Below are 22,116 nucleotides of genomic sequence, written 5' to 3'. Positions count from 1 at the left end.
CACATGAAAAAGTTTCCAACGTGGTTACGGCCGCATGATGGGCAAAACAGACTTTGGATGCAAGATGGTAGTTGGAGATACATGGGACGTTCCATTTTGGAAATCATTGAGGAATTCAGTATTCTGAGATCCACAGGGTCAAGAGTGTGCTGAGAATAGCAAATTTATGTCATTACCTCTCACCAAGGACAACACCGTCGGCGAAGGGTTTCACTTAGTGACTGAGAGCAGCGGTGTTTCCATAGTTGTCAGTACTAACAGACAAGCAACAATGTGTAAAATAACCGCAGATATCAATGTGGTCCATACGACCAATGTATCGATTTGGACAGCGTGGCGTAATTTAGCATTAATGGGCTATGGCAGCAGATGACTGACAAGAGTGTGTTTGCTAACAGCATGACATCACCAGCAGCACCTCTCCTAGGCTCGTCACCATATCAGTTGCACTCTAGGTGATTGGAAAACAGTGACCCGGTCAGATGAGTCCCGATTTCAGTTGGTAAGAGCTTATGGTAGGGTCTGAGTGTGGTGCACAGCCTATGAAGCTGTGGACCCAAGTTGTCAACAAGGCACTGTGCAAGCTGGTAGTGGCTCCATAACGGTGTGGGCAACCGAATCAATCATCGACTGGAAACAGTTACATTTGGCTACTTGGAGACCGTTTGCTGCCATTCGCAGATTTCATTTTCCCAAACGACGATGGAATTTTTATGGATGACAGTGTGTCACTGGGCCAAAACTGTACACGATTGGCCCGAGGAACATTCTGGACAGTTCGAGTGAAAGATTTGGTCTCCCAGATCACTCGACATGAATCCCACTGAACATTTGTGGGACATAATCGAGAGGTTAGTTCGTGCAAAAAATCCTGCACTGGCAACACTGTCGCAATTACGAATGGCTGTAGAGGCAGCATGGCTCGATTAGCTCTGCAGGGGCCTTCCAATGACTTGGCAAATCTATGCCACAACAGGTTGTTGCAGTACACCTGACAAAAGGAGGTCTGACATGATATTAGGAGGTATCTCATGACTTTTGTCACCTGTGTGTAAAAGAGGCTGATGGAAAGCACGTTATATCTAAGCAGCAATGATTACGAGGACAAATGTGAGGCTGTAGGAGGACTGTTGGGGAAACAGATGCTCATAACGTGGCAAAACTATTCCACTTGGTATGCAAGATATATCTGCCAGACAAAATTCCCTCAGACCTTAAAGCAACAAGTAGTAATTCCAATTCCAAACATGTGACGTGTGCTAACATGAATGTTACCAAGTCGTGAGTTAAATAAGTCACGATTGCAAAATACTGATACTATAAGAGCCAAATAAGACAATATATGTCAGTCACTTTTATTTTCTTCTGTGATGAGTTTCAAGGGCACCCTTTAGGTAGATCAGTGGATTATGTTACAATTTAATTTGTTGAATGTAGCCAGTTGTCTGTTTTGAACTTTATTTAGAAAAAGTTCGAGTGAAAATAACCATGAGGCTCATTATAAATATACATTTTCATCATCAAATGACACACAAACACGAAACAGCAACACAAACATTATTGTACAGATGTAGAAATACCAGCTTACAGTACAAATCAAAGATACTGATAACAGCTATTGCATAACATAATATGCTGAAAATAATTACATCCAATTTCTGTGCTCTCCTTTTTCAACTGGTGTTTCCCACTCAGCTATGTGCCCACTGCTAATTTGTTTATTACTCTTCCGAATATTATGTTCTCCCTCTCTCATGTATTTTCATTGTTCTTCCAGTGGAACAGTCCATCTACACAGGAATCTCTTAACAGTAAAACTCAGTTTCATGGAAAGTGATCAATGTTCATTCTCTTCACAACGAAGACAGGTATCTTACTAGCACAATGTGAAACATAATGTTTGTACTAACACTAAAGAATCTACACAGATTACTAAGATATTTCAGCAGTTTGTACAAATTTATATATAAAATTAATTATTTTCATAAAATTGATAAAACTAAAAATTACTAAAAATGGAACATACACTGAACTTCAGTATACTTATTTGGTTTGCCAAATATATCTCAACGAAACATGCATCCACATTATAACATTTCTGACCTTCAACTGATACCATTTTTTCTTGTACATTGTCTATTAAATAAGATTCAATCAAAAAGTTTCTCTAAAATGTAAATAGCACAAAAAATTCTTAATACTATGCAGCAGTCATTACTGTGAGACATGTCCTGATGAAGAATCACTTTCCAATAAAACAACATTAAAGGCATATAAACATCAATTCATAACAATCTTTCTAATGTTTGACAAGTAGCTGCACTTCCATGTAGATGGTACTGACACTAAATATACCATTAATGAGTAACTTTGTATCTTTCTAAGGCACCAGTTCAGTGCAAACATACATTATTCACTGCTTTGGAACTTGTGCTGATGACATTTGAGCTATCCTGGACGTAGCTCCTTAACAGTAGAGAAACTATACAAGCATACAACGTTGTTGCCATTTATAAGGAATGCCACCAACACAGATCACCAATTTCTTACTGCTAGTTTATTCTCAATAAGTATCCCAACATGTGGAAAATGCATAACATCGTCTCCAGAATTGATAGCGTTGATGTACTTGTGTTCTGTCCGGTTCAGTTTCTCACCACCGCTCATAGAGTTCAATAACTGGACAGCTCAATTCTTTTCAGATCGACCAGATCTGTAGTTGGTCCACCGATGCAGCTGAGAGGTCAGTGTGACATGCCCCCACGCGGGGGGGACGGGTTCGATTTCTGGTACTACCTCTGGTACTACCTGATTGCGAGGTAGCGGCACTGAGATCTAAACATTGACAAAGGTCATGAGTGTGGAGCGTTGACCCCATGCCCCTCCATACTGCATCTGATCATGAATAGCTGAGGGTGACATGACAGTCAGTCGACAATCATGTCGTCTCAGAGGCCTGATTGCAGGATTTAGTTTTTAACAGTTTTTTAATACTGTAGTTGGCAGTATTGGCTGGCTTCCTGTTATTCCCAGCTTTACTGTTTTCTAGGTATTCAACAGCAGCTATGAATTTATTATTCCTGGAATACTGATGGTGATGACATAAGTTTATCGTATAACATCTGCTGGTACGAAACCAGTGTGTCAGACATATTACAGGTTTCTTTATCACCTGGTGCCGACACAGTTAGGGTGGTGGCCAAAGGCAGAGGAAAGCTCTCTGTTATTTTCCTGACATCGGAGACAAAAGTGTCCTGCAATCTTTGACACTGTACATCGCGTTTCAAACACAATGGAGGCTCCAAATTGGACATGAGGTCTTTCCTAATGCGGATACTTGCCTTTGTTTTGTTCACAAAATTTGGGAAACAAGAAGGTGGCAAATCATCAGATGCTGCATCCCTTTCCAGGCAGAGTGGGTGATCTGAAGTTGTAAGTCTGTCTTCTTTAATTATGTCACTCTTTTTCATTTTTTGGCTACAATTAGAGGTAAGATGTGCCGTTACAGTTCTGCACATTGAACTGTTTGCAAAATAGGAAGAATGTCTTGAATTCGGCACTAAATATCCTTCAGTGCCAACTCTCAGTCCCATATCACTGTGGACACTAGAAACAGAAGACACTGCCAAACCTTTACTCCCAATATCGTGGCTGGAGCATGGTGGAACCTCAGAGCTAGAGATCGGATTTTGTATTGTTGTGCTCCACTTGGTACCACTACTGGTTTCTTGAAAAATATTTAGCGCCAAGTTCTCGGACACTGTTCTACTTTTCAAACACAATGGACCTTCTTCGTTGGTCGTCAACTGTTCCCTGGCACTGGAACTGCTAGGTGGTGGTAATGTTTTGTGCTCTGTGTCTTTTCCCAGATAGAGTGGCCACTGCATCTCTGCAGCTATGCTCTCACTGAAGTTAGTGACTGAGTGTATATTCCTGCTAACATCTGGGGCAAGAGGCATGGGCACAGTTTTACAAACTGCATCATTTTGCATACACAGCGGATATTCTTCTCTCGAGCTCAGCTCTTCTTTGATGCTGACAGGTGTCATTGTTTTGCCACTGAGATCAGAAACCAGTGTTCCCAGTTGGCCTATAGAAGTAGTATCACTTTCCAGATGTAGACATTCTGGATTGGTGAACACATCTTTATCTGAGCTGTTGCTTGTTTTCACACTGCCACTCACTATAGATTCTTGCATCCCTTCATTCTGCTGAAACCTGTGATATTCATTATCTGCTGTTGCCTCTGTTTTGATATTGGCTATTTCTTTTTCATTGCTGGTTCCTGCAGAGTTAATTAGTCCCATATAGGGGTACTTTCCCAAACTAGAATCTATGTTTTCTTTGGTGATGGCACTTAATTTTATTTCAGTGCCGACGACGGATGCAATAGATGGCTCCGAAGTGTTTAATTCTGTGTCATTTCCCAAACACAGTGCATCTTCTACAGGTGTGTCTTTCTCATCTTTAATTATGAATGTAGTTTGTGTTATGGGTGCACTGCTAACAAAGATTTGTGGTGGCATAGCAGTAGACACCCAATTATCTGCTGAACATGCCAGATCCTCCTCATCCAAGATGCGTTCTTCTTTGATGAAGATGCTCACTCTGTCAGAGATAGCACTGGTATTTTCGGGGGAATCGTGTTTTTGTAGCACCTCATCGGTGATTTCCAGTTGAAAGTCTGACTCTTGCAGGTTTTCCTCATCACACGGTAAAGCAAAGCCAGCAGTCGGTGTCCCTGTACGTCTGCCATCAGTGTCTTCATTTTCAGTCTTACAGTAAGGTTGTGACTCGGGTTCATCAGAACTCGTGTGGCTCTTCTCTACTGGAAAGTAACTGTCGCCCATTATAACTGAAAGGTGTCGAGAGTGTATATGATCGGCAATATCTTCCTTTGAGACAAAGCACGCTTTACAGTGGGCACACTGTAATGGCCATTCACTTGAATGAATGCGCATATGCTCCTTCAGCCTGTACTTGCGCGAAAACATTTCTCTGCATACAGGGCACACATATTTCTCTTCACGGTGTGTGTGGAGGTGTGACTTCAAATACTCGGCGTGAGTGAAACTTTTCGGACAGTAGTGGCACCCGAAAGGTCGCTCGCCCGTGTGCGTGCGAGCGTGGTCGACAAGGCGCTTCTTCTGTGAGAATCCTTTCCCACAAATTGGACAGGGGTAGGGCGTTTTGCCAGTGTGTGTCAACTTGTGCCGTGCCAGGTGTCCCGACTGCGAAAACCGTTTGCTGCACAATTCACATTCAAATGGTCTCTCACCAGTATGTGTCCGCATGTGGATGTCCAGGTTAACCTGAAAGAGAGGATGTACTTGTTATGCACATTTGCAAATTATATTACTGGTACTTAGCAGATGTACAATACTAATGAAACTGTCAGTCTTAAATATTCATACCGATTCTGAGAGTGTAACTAGATCTTCCTTCTTATAAATAAGAAGCACAGTCAATAAAATGATAGGAAGGCATTATTTCAACTATAGATTTGTATTTCATATTATATTTATCTCCCCATGAATTATGGACCTTGCTGTCATGGGGTGTTTTGCATGCCTCGGTGATACAGATAGCTGTACTTCAGATGCAACTACATCAGAGTGTTATCTGTAGTGAGACCAGGTAACAAACAGTTCTTGAAGAAGGGCAGCAGACTTTTCAGTAGTTGCAGGGGCAATTATGTGGATGACTGACTCATATACACTCATAAGAGCAAACATGACCATGCTATGTTGGTACTGTAAATTACTGAAAGCTACAGACCAAGAGGCATGTATTGAAGTATATAACACCAAATATAACATTTGAGCAACATTTTATGTTCATACATTTTCTGACTCATGTCGCTGTTTATTCATATGCCCATTAATTGACTGATAATTATGTCACTCTTAAATTTTAAAAAAAATCTATTTTTGGTATAAAACACTATAATGTTTGTAGTTACTACATAATTTCAAACAAAAGCAAGCACATGACATGAATATATCCAATACTGAATTATATCAAAAATATGTCATGTAATGTAGTATGGTATAACTGAAAAGATAATTATACATTTAATTAAAATTTAATAACTCTGGATGGTTGGAAGCACATATTTCATTTTCTTTAGCAACAAATCTATTTTTACACTTTATAATATGCCAAAGTGCATCTCAGTTGTATAATAATTAAATTCAGTAATTATAACATAGTGCAATATTCCAGAATGAGATTTTCACTCTGCAGCGGAGTGTGCGCTGATATGAAACTTGTTGGCAGATTAAAACTGTGTGCCCGACCGAGACTCGAACTCGGGACCTTTGCCTTTCGCGGGCAAGTGCTCTACCAACTGAGCTACCGAAGCACGACTCACGACCGATACTCACAGCTTTACTTCTGCCAGTATCCGTCTCCTACCTTCCAAACTTTACAGAAGCTCTTCTGCGAAACGTGCAGAACTAGCACTCCTGAAAGAAAGGATACTGTGGAGACATGGCGGCTTAGCCACAGCCTGGGGGATGTTTCCAGAATGAGATTTTCACTCTGCAGCGGAGTGTGCGCTGATATGAAACTTGCTGGCAGATTAAAACTGTGTGCCCGACCGAGACTCGAACTCGGGACCTTTGCCTTTCGCGGGCAAGTGCTCTACCAACTGAGCTACCGAAGCACGACTCACGACCGATACTCACAGCTTTACTTCTGCCAGTATCCGTCTCCTACCTTCCAAACTTTACAGAAGCTCTTCTGCGAAACGTGCAGAACTAGCACTCCTGAAAGAAAGTATCCCCCAGGCTGTGGCTAAGCCATGTCTCCACAGTATCCTTTCTTTCAGGAGTGCTAGTTCTGCACGTTTCGCAGAAGAGCTTCTGTAAAGTTTGGAAGGTAGGAGACGGATACTGGCAGAAGTAAAGCTGTGAGTATCGGTCGTGAGTCGTGCTTCGGTAGCTCAGTTGGTAGAGCACTTGCCCGCGAAAGGCAAAGGTCCCGAGTTCGAGTCTCGGTCGGGCACACAGTTTTAATCTGCCAGCAAGTTTCATATCAGCGCACACTCTGCTGCAGAGTGAAAATCTCATTCTGGAAACATCCCCCAGGCTGTGGCTAAGCCGTGTCTCCACAGTATCCTTTCTTTCAGGAGTGCTAGTTCTGCACGTTTCACAGAAGAGCTTCTGTAAAGTTTGGAAGGTAGGAGACGGATACTGGCAGAAGTAAAGCTGTGAGTATCGGTCGTGAGTCGTGCTTCGGTAGCTCAGTTGGTAGAGCACTTGCCCGCGAAAGGCAAAGGTCCCGAGTTCGAGTCTCGGTCGGGCACACAGTTTTAATCTGCCAGCAAGTTTCATATCAGCGCACACTCCGCTGCAGAGTGAAAATCTCATTCTGGAAACATCCCCCAGGCTGTGGCTAAGCCATGTCTCCACAGTATCCTTTCTTTCAGGAGTGCTAGTTCTGCACGTTTCGCAGAAGAGCTTCTGTAAAGTTTGGAAGGTAGGAGACGGATACTGGCAGAAGTAAAGCTGTGAGTATCGGTCGTGAGTCGTGCTGCGGTAGCTCAGTTGGTAGAGCACTTGCCCGCGAAAGGCAAAGGTCCCGAGTTCGAGTCTCGGTCGGGCACACAGTTTTAATCTGCCAGCAAGTTTCATATCAGCGCACACTCCGCTGCAGAGTGAAAATCTCATTCTGGAAACATCCCCCAGGCTGTGGCTAAGCCATGTCTCCACAGTATCCTTTCTTTCAGGAGTGCTAGTTCTGCACGTTTCGCAGAAGAGCTTCTGTAAAGTTTGGAAGGTAGGAGACGGATACTGGCAGAAGTAAAGCTGTGAGTATCGGTCGTGAGTCGTGCTTCGGTAGCTCAGTTGGTAGAGCACTTGCCCGCGAAAGGCAAAGGTCCCGAGTTCGAGTCTCGGTCGGGCACACAGTTTTAATCTGCCAGCAAGTTTCATAGTGCAATATTGTTAATAACACAAATTTTGATTGTCTTGAATGTTATGAATATATGGAATGCCTGACAAGAAAAGAGAAGCACCAGAAGAGAAAGAGGAAATGAAATGAAACTATATATGTTGAGAGGATTTCTTGATGTTACTTTAGTGATTTCAAAACTTGTGTCAAATTTACAATGAACTTCGACAGTATAAACCCACTTACCAGTATGACGTTGCACCCTCTCTCACCTGGAACCGTACGCTGATTTGAGAAGGGTGTCATAAAGCCATTGTATCCTCTTGTGAGACAATCTGGTCCATAATGGTTGTCACAGGTCACTGATGTCCTGGATACTGGCACAGGAATGGAGGTGAGATCTGAGCTGCTCTCATATGTTCTGTAAGGCACAGATCTGGAGGATCTTGCTGGGAGTACCTCAATATCTACTAGACAGGTCAGAGAGACATGTGCCGTATGTGGATGAGCACTATTCTGTTGGAAAATGGCACCACAACACTGTCACACGAGACGAAAGAGGTGGTACGTGAGGATGTAGGATTTCGATGATGTGCCACTGTGACATCGGGCTTACTCCCTTGATCACTACTAGCCCTCACCTGAAGTCATACCTGTTGACTTCACACACCACGTTGCCAGGAGTAACAGCCCTGTGCCTTTCCAAAATGACCTTTCCCAGGTCACTGCCGTATTCAGCGACAACAGTCATACGGGCTAGTGTGGAACTACGATTCGTAGCTGAACACAGTGCGACACTGTTCATCAGCGGTCCCTGCTCCCTGGTCATGGTACCACTCCAAACACCACTGTTTGTGTTCTTATGTTGATGGCTGCATATGCACAGAATAATAATGTCCGGCTGTTGCCAGTCTCCGACCAATGGTGCAGGATGAAACAGAGTGTTGCAGAAAGTCCAACACTCGTTCAAGGATGGCAGGTGCAGATGCAGAGGGGTTCCAACATGCTCGGCGCACAATACGGCAGGCCTCTTTTGTGGTCAACTGTAACGTGGACAAGTATGCCACCCTCGACAACGAGTCTGCGCGCTATCACGTTACCGTGCAGTCCAACATCGGGCCACTGTCCAATTTGAATAACCCACAAAACTGGATATTGTGTGATGATTTGACCAGGTGGCAGGGTTGCCACAGGTTCTGGAAATCAGGGAATTTCAAATGTGTCACAGAAGTCAGAGGGGAAAAAAAAACTGGAAAAATCTCGTGTTTGTCTCAGTACATGAAATGGTTTGTTTACTGAGGTCTTGTACATTGTTACTGGCTGGGTGCAGTTGAGTATGTGAGCTGCTTCGCCACTCCTTCATTCTAGCAGCTGCCGACAAGAGGCAGGGAGGCATGTGGAGTGGTTTGTTTCGATCTGATTCTGAGACTGCTGACACAGTGGCCAGAGACGGCAGTCATGTGTGCATGATTGTGTGTGTCTGAATAATTGTGTGGATGCTCTTGTTTTCTGACAAAGGCTCAGGCCAAAAATGTAGTTGTGAGAATGTGATTGTCTTTCCTATGTGCCTGTCTGCGGCTCAGCAATCATCTTTACAGTGAGGTGCTCCCTATCCTCATTAGTGTTGATTCTCAGAGTATTTGTGCAAGTTACCTGTTGCACGGATTGATTGCCACAATCTCAATTCATCAACATGGTGTCTGTGACATGTGGGTAGCTGGCCACACCAGTGGACTTCCATGAACGGCTAAAACCACAGGCCATATCTGTGAATACCTCTAACAGATATGTCTGTCAATCTGAAGCCCATTGTTTACCACTGATGTGCAGGCCCTGCTTGTCGGATCTGGTCTCACCTATCTGCCCGCAGGCCAGGTCTGTTTGTGAGAGGCATAATGCAGCGGACTTTCACAGTTTATCTGAGGATCCATAACTGCGGTGCTCCTCGGCAGGCCAATGGCCACGAGTGATGGATTTCAGGAATTGCGACTGTCTCACCACAAGTTGTGGTGTTTCATAGACATTTTATTAATTATAGTACATTTTGGCACTTCGAAAGTTGTTTATATAAATTAGAAAGTATGGAAAATAACAAGAAGAAAATTGTGGCAGTTGCTGGCAGTTTGTATGCTATTTACTCATGTATGTCTTGAAAGAAAAACCACACAATACCCGTAAAATAGTAAACATAACACAGTGGGTAATAACTGACAATAAATAACACAATACAATTGACGTATTATCGGCAGTCACCTATAGTGTTGGTTTACACAACTCTTCCCTGTCTTATACACTTCTCTCAAGAGGCCTAAATTATTTCTTGCCACTCCAGTGAAATGCAAATTTTTGTTACCAGATGTGTTTCTCGTTATTGAAATAAAATAACATCAGTGGGTTTAATAAAACATATATACCATTTGGCTTGCTTTTTCCATCTAAAAACAGTTCACTGCAAAAGATGTTGATGTTAGTACTTGAGATTTTAGCTCACACATTTATAAATACAGAAGCCCTTACATTTTTTGTCAACTTCTGTCTGAGACTTACCCTTGAGATCTCAAAATTTGTCTGGAAAAAATGCTAAATCCTGTCTGGAAATCAGGGAATTTCACTTGGGGAAACTTGTGGCAATCCTCGCTGGCCAAATGGAGACCTACAATGAGGCCCCTAGCAAACCGTGTCAGGTGCCAATAACACTGTCTCAAATGACAGATATCACTGCACATCTGATACTGTTCTCATATCTTATATATGCTACCAGGCCTGGTAACACTAATGCAATCTGGTGGCTGTTCTACCTGTCACAGAGAATTATAGTTCTTATCATTTACATATGTGCCATGGTGTGTACATGTATGAAGTTACATTGCCATATGACCATGTCTTCTGGGTGCTTCACTTTTTTTTGTAAGGCAGTGTTTTAGACATTACTAAATAATCTCAAATAGAAGGCCATTTTACATCTTCATGGTAATGATATAATTTAAAAGCGTTGACTTAACTGAATAGTATTTTTGAAGACACTTTACCTGTGCTACAAAAATGTTACTTGCTTTCACAAATCATTGGTGAAAAAAATTATGCACAAGATTCCACCACCGTTATAAAGAGACTTTACTGAAAATTATACAATTAAGATAAACTGAAGAGTATTTCAGAGATATTTTCCATAGCAGGTAGCTGAGCAAGAAATTTGTTAAAAGAAGGTGGCATTTTTACACTTCTGCTGCACTTATTTTATTGGTTCACAAATAGTTTCTCCCTTTAATGCTATTTTCAAGTGATTTTCTGCAGTAAATAAATATTCTGCATTCATCGAAGTGGCAGCATCTTTAAATTGCAGTGCATATTTTTTTCTACTGCAGAAAATCAGTATTAAAATTGCCTAAAGAGTAGAAACTCATGAACTAATAAAATAAATGCATAACAAGTGGAGAAATGTCATCTTCTTTTAACATTCCAGTCGTCACTTGAAAATTGATGGCACCACCCGTCGCTTGATCGAGATGTCGGTTTCTAATGACACTGTGCGCAGTCTACATCGTCTGAGGTGCAAATCGTATTCAAACCCCGTGATGAACCTGAAATAGCTTCTTCACTCATTTTGAAGTAAAAGAAAAACAATGAGCACTGCGCATCGCAAACAAAGTGAAGTACACAAAGAGCACTTGTTAACCCAGGGCGTTCAGCTTAAAAGAGGCTCCATCACTTATAGTCCGTGACAGCATTTATGGCCTCTGCAACAGGTAGACAGATGAGCAGCTAGCCAATCACCTCTCAGTCTGTTTCAGTATTCAATATTGTATAAACTTCCATCATATTTTAGAGTCCTATTGTGTTTCATGTGAAAAATTACAACTGACTGATTTCTGCTTTTTTTTTTTTTTTTTTTTTAATAATGTTAGTTTTTTCATAATGGCTGAAACATTTAGAAATTGCCAAATATTTCACATACAGACAAGAGACCTTATTTTTAAAGTGTACTTGTTCTTCAAATATGAGTCTGACTCAGGTGAGCCAATCTGTGACATTGAAATGGTGCAGGAATGTAACGTAATTCCTGTCTACGCCCTATGTCGAGTTGAGAATACTGCAGGCCTCACGAGCTGCATGGACAGAAGTCACAAACATGGTCGCTGACTGTAGTTATAAGTAATATTTTATTGGCAGACTTACATCATAAGCTATTGTAAATTACAAAAGGTGTTCAAAATGTTGTCCATCCACTTCTTTGGACTTTTTGAAATATATGACCATGTTCGTGGCTACACTTGTTAGGTTTACACTGTCTGTTTCATTGATTTTCACTGCCTTTCGTTGATCGCTTTTATAATGTTCGTCTTCAGTTCCTGCAGGGCATGTGGATTGCTCCTGTAAGCTATATACTTTGAGTATCCCCACAGAAAGAATTCTGTCTTACTAAGCTTGGCGGATTGTGGTTGTCACAATACTGTCAAAATAATTCTTTCGCCAAAAAGATCCTGTAGTGTCTCCATACTAGAGTGAGCTGTAGGGCAAGTGGCCCTGTCCTGCTGCAACTGGCAGTCACGCTCAACCTCTTGCAGTAAGGCTATCATTTTCTGGATAATGTCTTGCAAGACAGCAGCAGCCACAGTTGTTTCAAAAAACAAAGGTCCTATTATTCATTGGCTTCAAACCGCAAATGATATGCCAATATTTTGTGTAAGGGGACACAGTGAAAGTGTGTAGGTTGTCAGGACTCCAGGTACGGTAGTTTTGGCTATTAACATACCAATCAAGATGAAACCAAGCTTCCTGGTGTAATATGCACAAAGATTTGGGGACTTCTGTTTTAATATGCTAAGTGACTTGCATCATTAAAACTGACATTCGTCTGGCACATTTATTTTCTAAAATTGAACCTGTTTCGTGAAATTTTCCTACCAATGTCTAAATAATACTTTTGACTGGTGCTTCCTTTCCACATTTCTCCATGAGATTTCATCACAAAACAAGTTTCGACAGTTAAGCACATTTTAACAAACAACGAGACATGATTATGAAACCTTGACCAAAAGCCAGTGTTTAACAGTGACTGGATAACTTGAAGTGTGTAGGCAAAAACAGTCCTCCCATTCTGACTCCAGTCGGACAAACATTATAAACATTTCTTCACTGATATCACACCAATGTATGCATTTCAGCATCAATATTTAATTAGTATAAACTATTGAAAGATGGGGGCTTTTCTAAGTTGAATATTGTAGCTGACACAATAGCTTACTGAGGTTGGCAGTGTTACAAAGGAGGCAGTAAAAACCTGACATCTACCAATATTTCTCAACTATAGTTCAAAACACACACTACCTAAAACCGCCAAGTTACAGTATCAGTGTGTGTGTGTGTGTGTGTGTGTGTGTGTGTGAGCCTAAACCAATTAGAACCAGCTCACCCTTTTCAAGCCTTGGTCTCCCTCTACACTCTTAACCCTCCTACGCACTCTTTCATTTGGAAATTAACAATTCCTTGATACCTCATGGTGGGTCGTATCAACAGGTCGCTTTGTTTGATCTAGCTGTGCCGCAAATCTCTCGTTTACCCAATTAAATTCAGAACATCCTCATTAGTTACTTGATTTACCCTTTCAACATTCTGCTGTAGCTCCACATTTCAAAGGCTTCTATTATTTTTTTGTATGAACTGCTTATCATATTTGTTTCACTCAGAGCAAATAACTTTACAAAAGACTTCATTACAATTTATAATAGGTATAAAGAATGTTTTCTTTTTCAGAAATAATTTTTTTTGTCATAACTAGTCTACATTTTATATTCTCACTACTTTAGCCATGGTCAGTTATTTTGCTGTCCAAATAGCAAAATACATCAAATACTTTTAGTGGTTCATTTCCTGATTTAATTTGGCTACATTGCACTATCTTGGCTGCCGTCTTCTTCTTCTTCTTCCTCTTCTATTTCTTCTTGATTTTTGTCTTATAATCTGTTTTCAAGACACCATCAGTTCATTCAGCTGCTTCTGCAGGTGTGTTGTCACCTCTGATAGAATCACAAAGTCACTGGAAAACTGCAGTGTTTTTATTTCTTCTCCCTGAACTTTTAATTCCCTTTCCAAATTTCTCCTTTGTTTTGTTTACTCCTAGCTCACCATACAGATTGAATATCACTGGGGGAGGCTACAACCTTCTTACTGCCTTCTTAACCACTCTTTCCCTTTCATGTCATTTGACTCTTAACTGCAGTCTGGTTTCTCTATAAGTTGTAGATAACTTTTTAATCCTCCTATTTTACCCCTGCTATCTACAGAATTACAACCAGTATTTTTTGATATTGGGTGTTAATTCTAGTATAGTGGTGGACAATATCACTCTTTTATTACAATTGTAATTTTAAGATCTGTGCAAACTAAAAATCACAAGAATATGCCACTATCATTAAAGAGTGTATTCGCGATTGGTCTGTGTTATTGAAACAGAAAGGCCTTCACATGTGGTATAGTAAGTGATTTGATGGAATAAAGATTAGTCAAATAAAAATTATCTCTTTTCTGAGAAGTAGATAGGGTAACTCATCACTAACAAATAACTGAGAGCATCCTTACCTGTCTGGGGAATGTTTTGCCGCACAGCGAACAAGAGAATGCTTTGGCCGTGTCCCTGTTGGCATGCTCCCTGACGTGGCGGGTCAGGGTGTGCCGCTGGTTGAATGCCTGGCCACACACCAGGCACGAGTATGGCCTCTCCCCTGTGTGGATTCGGATGTGGGCCGTCTGTTCACACAAAAGCATCAATGTCACATATTTAAAGCAAAAATTAATGATTTGGTACCTTGTGCTTTCAGGGCACAAGGAGAACAGCCAGTCCCAGAATGAATCTTTCACTTTACAGTGGAGTGTACACAGTTTGGAACTTCCTAGCAGATAGAACCTTCATTTGTGAAAAATATTCTTACTGGCTGACCTATCCAGGTGTCACTAAGGAGTTGTGCTCACAGTTTCGCTTCAGCCAGTACGGTCAACTCTCAACAATCTGAAGCTCGAGGCACATGACAGAAGTCAGATATCTCAGGGTTTGAAGGTTTGTTAGGTCTAGGTGGAATCAGGACTGAAGGAAGATTAAGTTAAACTTCCTGTCATGAATGAGGACAATGGAGATGAGCACAAGCTTAGATTATGAAAGGGAGGGGGAAGGAAACTGTCTGTGTACTTTACAAAGGAACTGAAACTTCCTGGTAGATTAAAACTGTGTGCAAGACTGAGACTCGAACACGGGACCTTTGCTTTTTGCAGGGTGTGCTCTACCAACTGAGCTACCCAAGCACGACTCACGCCCCATCCCACAGCTTCACTTCTGCCAATACCTCGTCTCCTACCTTCCAAACTTCACAGAATTTCTCCTGCAAACCTTGCAGAACTAGTACTCCTGGAAGAAAGGATATTGTGGGGATATGGCTTAGCAAAACGAGGATAATGGAATGTAGTCAAATTAAGTTGGGTGATGCTGAGGGAATTAGATTAGGAAATGAGACACTTAAAGTAGTAAAGGAGTTCTGCTATTTAGGGAGCAAAATAACTGATGATGGTCGAAGTAGAGAGGATATAAAATGTAAACTGGCAATGGCAAGGAAAGCGTCTCTGTAGAAGAGAAATTTGTTAACATTGAGTATAGATTTAAGTGTCAGGAAGTCGTTTATGAAAGTATTTGTATGGAGTATAGCCATGTATGGAAGTGATACATAGACAATAAATAGTTTTGACAAGAAGAGAATAGAAGCTTTTGAAATGTGGTGCTACAGAAGAATGCTGAAGATTTGATGGGTAGATCACGTAACTAATGAGGAGGTATTGAATAGAATTGGGGAGAAGAGGAGTTTGTGGCACAACTCGACAAGAAGAAGGGACCGGTTGGTAGGACATGTTCTGAGGCACCAGGGATCACAAATTTAGCATTGGAGGGCAGCGTGGAGGGTAAAAATCATAGAGGGAGACCAAGAGATGAATACACTAAGCAGATTCGGAAGGATTTAGGTTGCAGTAAGTACTGGGAGATGAAGAAGCTTGCACAGGATAGAGTAGCATGGAGAGCTGCATCAAACCAGTCTAAGGACTGAAGACCACAACAACAACAACAACATGGCTTAGCCACAGCCTGGGGATGTTTCCAGAATGAGATTTTCACTCTGCAGAAGAGTTTTCACTGATATGAAACTTCCTGGCAGACTAAAACTGTGTGCTGGACCAAGACTCAAACTCCGGACTTTTGTCTATCATGGGCAAGTGCTGAATACAGGTAATTATTACTAATAAAGTAGAAAAATCCTACCTACCATCTGAAAAATGGATCATGTTAAAGGTCATATTCACTGAACATAACAAACAGGGCACGGCGAATAGTTAGCAATAATACATGAATGAATATTTGGAGCTAATGGTTCCTGATTCCTCATTGTGGGTTGCGATGAGAAAAAGATGCACAAAGACAACAAGAGGAACAAACAGTCTCATTAACGCTTTCATTGACAATATTGCTTCCAAGCAACAGTGATTTCCATACCAGTGTATGGGAACTGTGAGTCCTTATTGTGTATTTTAACTGGCAGTTTTGCTCTCAGACAGCTACTGACTGTATGCAGTTGGCATGCCTAATATGGAGTGAGAACTGTACAGGAGTACTGTGAACTGCCAGATGGCACATGCCCCTTTTGCTTAGTTTGATCGTGAACTATAAGAGACTTTCATGCAAGCTCTGTCAGCTATCTTCTATAAGTTGCATATGGGAATGTTTGACATCTGTACTGACCTACATAAAAATAAAGTAATATTTTAGGTGATGTAGGACTTAACTGCTTCTGAGTGAAATATTGAAATAAAAATTATAGTTGTTGTGGTCTTCAGTCTGAAGACTCGTCTGATGCAAGTCTGTTCTGTGCAAGCCTCTTCACCTCCGAACACGCCTTTGAACCTGCTTACAATATTCAAGCTTTGGTTTCCCTCTACTGTTCAAATTGGCTCACTTCTCTCTGATATCAAACTGACAATTCCTCAGTGTCTCCAGATGTGTCCTGTCAACCAGTCCCTTCTTATAATCAAGTTGTGCCATAATTTATTTTTTCCCCAATTTTCCTCATTTGTTACTCGACCTACCAACTTAATTTCAGCATTCTTCTACAGCAGCACATTGAAAACTTCTTTTCTCTACTGGTGTTTCCTATCTATGAACTGCAATTGCTTTTCTAAATGTCTCCTCGGTTTCCTTTACTGCTTGCTCAAAGTACAGACTGAATAACATCAGAATAGGCTACAAGCCCGTTTCACTCCATGCTCAACCACTGCTTCCTAGTCTTGTTTCTGTACAAGTTGTAAACATGTTATCCGTAGTACCCTCAAAATTTCAAAGAGCATAGTCCAGTCAACACTGATAACAGCTTTCTCTAAATTTGCAAAGCTATAAATGTTGCTTTGCCTTTCTTCAGCCTATCTTCTAATACACTCCAATCAAATGATTTATTCAAGAGAAAGAGCTTCACTATCCCTCATAATGACATCCAACAACTCTTTATCAATCAATGTCAAGCCGTATAGCTGCTTGCATAAGAGAGGGAGATGACCAACATGTTATTGACTTGCGCAATGTGAAGCTCTTTCTATTGAATAAATCATCCAATTTTTCTGAAATTATAATCATTTGTTTCTCTGTACATGTACATCACATCTACCAATTTCCATCCCATTCAGATAAATCCTTCATGGTGAGTCCTCCTTTTTTCCATAGAGTGTGTATAAATTAAAGTTATATAAATAATCCCATTAATTCAGGGAGCAGATGTACTTGGAAAACAAATTTTGAAAGCATTGCCAGAAAACCATGAACTCCATCAGGGAATGTGTCAAAGTGCAAGTAATAACATACAATAGTTCAAAAACCAATTAATTAGTAGCTGTTGGTCCTGATGTTGAGGTAAAATAATAATAAAACCAGAAATTGCAACTGTTATGGGCAAAACTATACACAGGAAAATAAAGAGGGTAATATTACTCGAGAAAGCTGCTGAAAGTTACATTAACTATGAGGGCGTGCTGGAAAAGTAATGCCCCCAAACTTTTTATTCTGTTCTTAGTATCGGCTGAGGTGTTACATATCACCCATATTACTCAGTCAAGTTTTCCACTTCGCTGATGAAAGTTGCAACCCTCTGCCACTAGAGGGCTCTGAATTGTAGTGTCTAGCATGGTGGTGTACAATGTAACTATAATGGTGTGTGAGAAACAGTGTACTGTAATAGAGTTTTAACAACAGAAAACTTCATCCACACATGGAACACACTTTCCTTCAGCATGACAATGCAAAACCACGCACGAGCACTGCAACAATCCAACACCTCAGCTTCCTGTGTTGTTGTCAATACTCGTTGGATGCAGCTTTCCACTTGTGCAAGTATTCTCATACACACACAGTTGCTGCATCCTGCATCCCTTTGAAACTGTGTACTGTAATTGTTTGGTCTCCCTCTACAATTTTTATCCCCCACACTTCCTCAGTTATGTTCCTTGATGTATACAGTGTGTTAGAAAAAGGTACGGCCAAACTTCCAGGAAACATTCCTCACACACAAAGAAAGAAAATATGCTATGTGGACATGTGTCCGGAAATGCTTACTTTCTATGTTAGAGCTCATTTTATTACTTCTCTTCAAGTCACATTAATCATGGAATGGAAACACACAACAACAGAATGTACCAGTGTGACTTTAAACACTTTGTTACAGGAAATGTTCAAAATGTCCTCCGTTAGCACGGATACATGCATCCACCCTCCATCGCATGGAATCCTTGATGCACTGATGCAGCCCTGGAGAATGGCGTATTGCATCACAGCCGTCCACAATACGAGCATGAAGAGTCTCTACATTTGGTACTGGGGTTGTGTAGACAAGAGCTTTCAAATGCCCCCATAAATGACAGTCACGAGGGTTGAGGACAGGAGAGCGTGGAGGCCATGGAATTGGTCTGCCTCTACCAATCCATCGGTCACCGAATCTGTTGTTGAGAAGCGTACGAACACTTTGACTAAAATGTGCAGGAGCTCCATCGTGCATGAACCACATGTTGTGTCGTACTTGTAAAGGCACGTGTTCTAGCAGCACAGTTAGAGTATCCCGTATGAAATCATGATAAGGTGCTTCATTGAGCATAGGTGGAAGACATGGGGCCCAGTCAAGACATCACCAACAATGCCTGCCCAAACATTCACAGAAAATCTGTGTTGATGGCATGATTGCACAATTGCGTGCGGATTCTCGTCAGCCCACACATGTTGATTGTGAAAATTTACAATTTGATCACGTTGGAATGAAGCGTCATCCGTAAAGAGAACATTTGCACTGAAATGAGGATTGACACATTGTTGGATGAACCATTTGCGGAAGTGTACCCGTGAAGGCCAATCAGCTGCTGATAGTGCCTGCACATGCTGTACATGGTACAGAAACAACTGGTTCTAGCACTCTCCATACAGGGATGTGGTCAACGTTACCTTGTACAGCAGCAACTTCTCTGACGCTGACATTAGGGTTATCGTCAACTGCACGAAGAACTGCCTCATCCATTGCAGGTATCCTCGTCGTTCTAGGTTTTTCCCAGTTGCGAGTCATAGGCTGGAATGTTCCGTGCTCCCAAAGACGCTAATCAATTGCTTCGAACTTCTTCCTGTCGAGACACCTTCGTTCTGGAAATCTGTCTCGATACAAACTTACCGCACCACGGCTATTGCCGCGTGCTAATCCATACATCAAATGGGCATCCGCCGACTGCACATTTGTAAACATTGTGCTGACTGCAAAACCACGTTCGTGATGAACACTAACCTGTTGATGCTATGTACTGATGTGCTTGATGCTGGTACTGTAGTGTAATGAGTTGCATGTCAACACAAGCACTGAAGTCAACATTGCCTTCCTTCAATTGGGCCAACTGGCAGTGAATCGAGGAAGTACAGTACATACTGAGGAAACTAAAATGAGCTCTGACATGGAAATTAAATGTTTCCGGACACATGTTCACATAACATCTTTTTTTTATTTGTGTGTGAGGAATGTTTCCTGAAAGTCTGGCCGTACCTTTTTGTAACACCCTGTATACACAGACTGAAGCAATGAATGCTCACTAGGCAGATACGCCAATCACTACGCTAGTCTGGCACAATGGCTTGGCACGACTGCAAGGATACCCTAGCATGCTTCCCTCCTCAATCAAAATTCCCATGCACACTTCAGCTCACTTGGTATTCCCCCTAAACTCAAACAGCATTTCCAAGTGGGCTGAGAAATGAATGAGAATTTGCATTGACAAGGGAGGCTTGCTAGGATAGGCTGTACAGTAGTGCAAAGGCACTGTGCCAGAATGGTGTACCGGTTAGCGCATCTGTCTGGTGAGCTGGAGACTCAGGTTCAAATTTACATTCATCACTTCATCTGCTTATGTACAGGGCGACAATTATTAAACTATATAAAAAGCATAAATTAGTTACAAGCTACAGTGTGCACACACACTTTATTCAACACGTAAACATCACTACAGATATTTGGATTTACGTTATGACATATTCAATATGTCTGCCATCACTGGCAATGATGTGGCACAGGTGAACGGGGAAATTCTGCATGACCCACTGAAGTGTCGAAACATCGGTGCTGTCGGCGACCTCCTGAATGTCTGTTTTCAGCTCAGCAATGGTTTTGTGCTTGTTGCTGTACACCTTGTCTTTAATCAAAACAAAAAGAAATTCATGCTCTTCAGATCTGAAGAGCATGACGGCCAATCGAGGCCCTTGGCAGTGGGCTGTGGGTACTCCAGAGCCAGCATGCAGTCCACAAAGTGCTCTTCCAGGACAGCAAACACACTCCTGCTTCAGTGGGGTCAAGTGCTGTCTTGTATGAACAAAACCTTGTCAAAACAGGATCACTTTGGATAATGTGAATGAAATCTTCCAAAACCTTCATGTACCATTCGGCAGTCACTGTGCCATCAAAGAATATTGCACAATTATTCCATGACTGACAGTCACCTTTTGAGGGTGTAGACACATCTCAGTTGCAAAATGCAGATTCTCAGTCCCCCAAATGCGCTAATTTTGCTTACTGACAAACTCACTCAAATGAAAGTAGTCATTGCGCAACCACGTGCATACTAATTCCCATCGTGCCCCACGTCCAATCGTGCAGTTTGAACTTTTAATGCAAACCGTACAGAAGTTATGATTTTATTTCATATAGTTCAGTAACCGTCACCTGTACTTAATAATGTAAGACTTGAAAAGGTTTCTGTAGTCATATAGTTTCATTTGGCCTTCCTTCATGCCACAGGATGTATCCTATCAATTTATGCGTTATTTTAGTCAGATTGAATGATAAACTTCTTTTCTCCCCAGTTAATTTCAGTAGACCTTCTTCAGCTGTTCGATCTATCCATAATTCTTCTGCAGCACCACTTGTCAGAAACTTATGTTATCTTATTATCTGTAATGTTTATCATCCACGGTTCCTGTCTATAGGGTGTCATAGGAGAATGGCCATTATTCAGGGTTACGACAGGAATGATCAGCCAAAGCAAAAAGAGTCAGGTAAACATGGGCTCTTAAAGTGCATATATTAAAAGCTATAAGCAATTGTTCACCTTTACTACTGTGAATCACATCTCTTCGACTTATCCATTACAGGATTGTTTTTCCTAATCCAGGAACTAACATTTTTTTCACATTACTGAAAAGGACACCACATACAGACAACAAGAAAATGAAATTTTTAAAATCATGCACAAACTAAACTAAATATTAGAACAAGTGCAAACTACTTTACAGTAGTAATTGTTACATTTTTATTGAAAAATGTTATGTGATGTATAACACACAACTTATAAGTTCTGAACACATCTATTCAATAGCCTTTCAATGCTTGAGTCCCCAGATGCAGCAAATTTTTTGAAATGACTTTTTTCCTGCACAACACTGTTTCTTGTTTGAAGTAAACTCTTTCTTTCATTGGTAATGAGCTAATTTTCTCCCCTCGGTCATCAATGAGCAACATCCAATATATGTTTCCATTTGTCAGTACCACTAGGCAGTGTGGAAAGATTGACATGTAATGGTGTCCTATATTCGTGTCAAGTTGCAAAATATCTCAGATGCGTATAAGGTTCTACATCTAAAATGTAAAATGTGCAACCTATATAAGACTTGGCACTTTCCTG

The 22,116-nt window shown here is 41.2% G+C and overlaps 1 protein-coding gene across 1 annotated transcript in view; it reads right to left on the bottom strand.

Moving 5' to 3' along the window:
* Positions 1–1,746: 1,746 nt before the first annotated feature.
* Positions 1,747–22,116, bottom strand: part of LOC126291471 (zinc finger protein 845-like) — a 121,661-nt gene continuing 101,291 nt past the window's right edge. Inside the window, exons 7-8 of the mRNA XM_049984982.1 lie at positions 14,476–14,643; positions 1,747–5,312 (exon numbers count right to left, since the gene is read on the bottom strand). Of these exons, the coding sequence (XP_049840939.1) occupies positions 3,075–5,312; positions 14,476–14,643 (2,406 nt within the window). The 3' untranslated portion in view covers positions 1,747–3,074. The remainder of the gene's footprint in view (positions 5,313–14,475; positions 14,644–22,116) is intronic.

This window comes from Schistocerca gregaria, chromosome 9 (genome assembly GCF_023897955.1).
Source record: "Schistocerca gregaria isolate iqSchGreg1 chromosome 9, iqSchGreg1.2, whole genome shotgun sequence".
NCBI lineage: Eukaryota > Metazoa > Arthropoda > Insecta > Orthoptera > Acrididae > Schistocerca > Schistocerca gregaria.
Note: the sequence above shows the minus strand (reverse complement) of the source record. Positions and strands in the feature narration are given on the sequence as shown.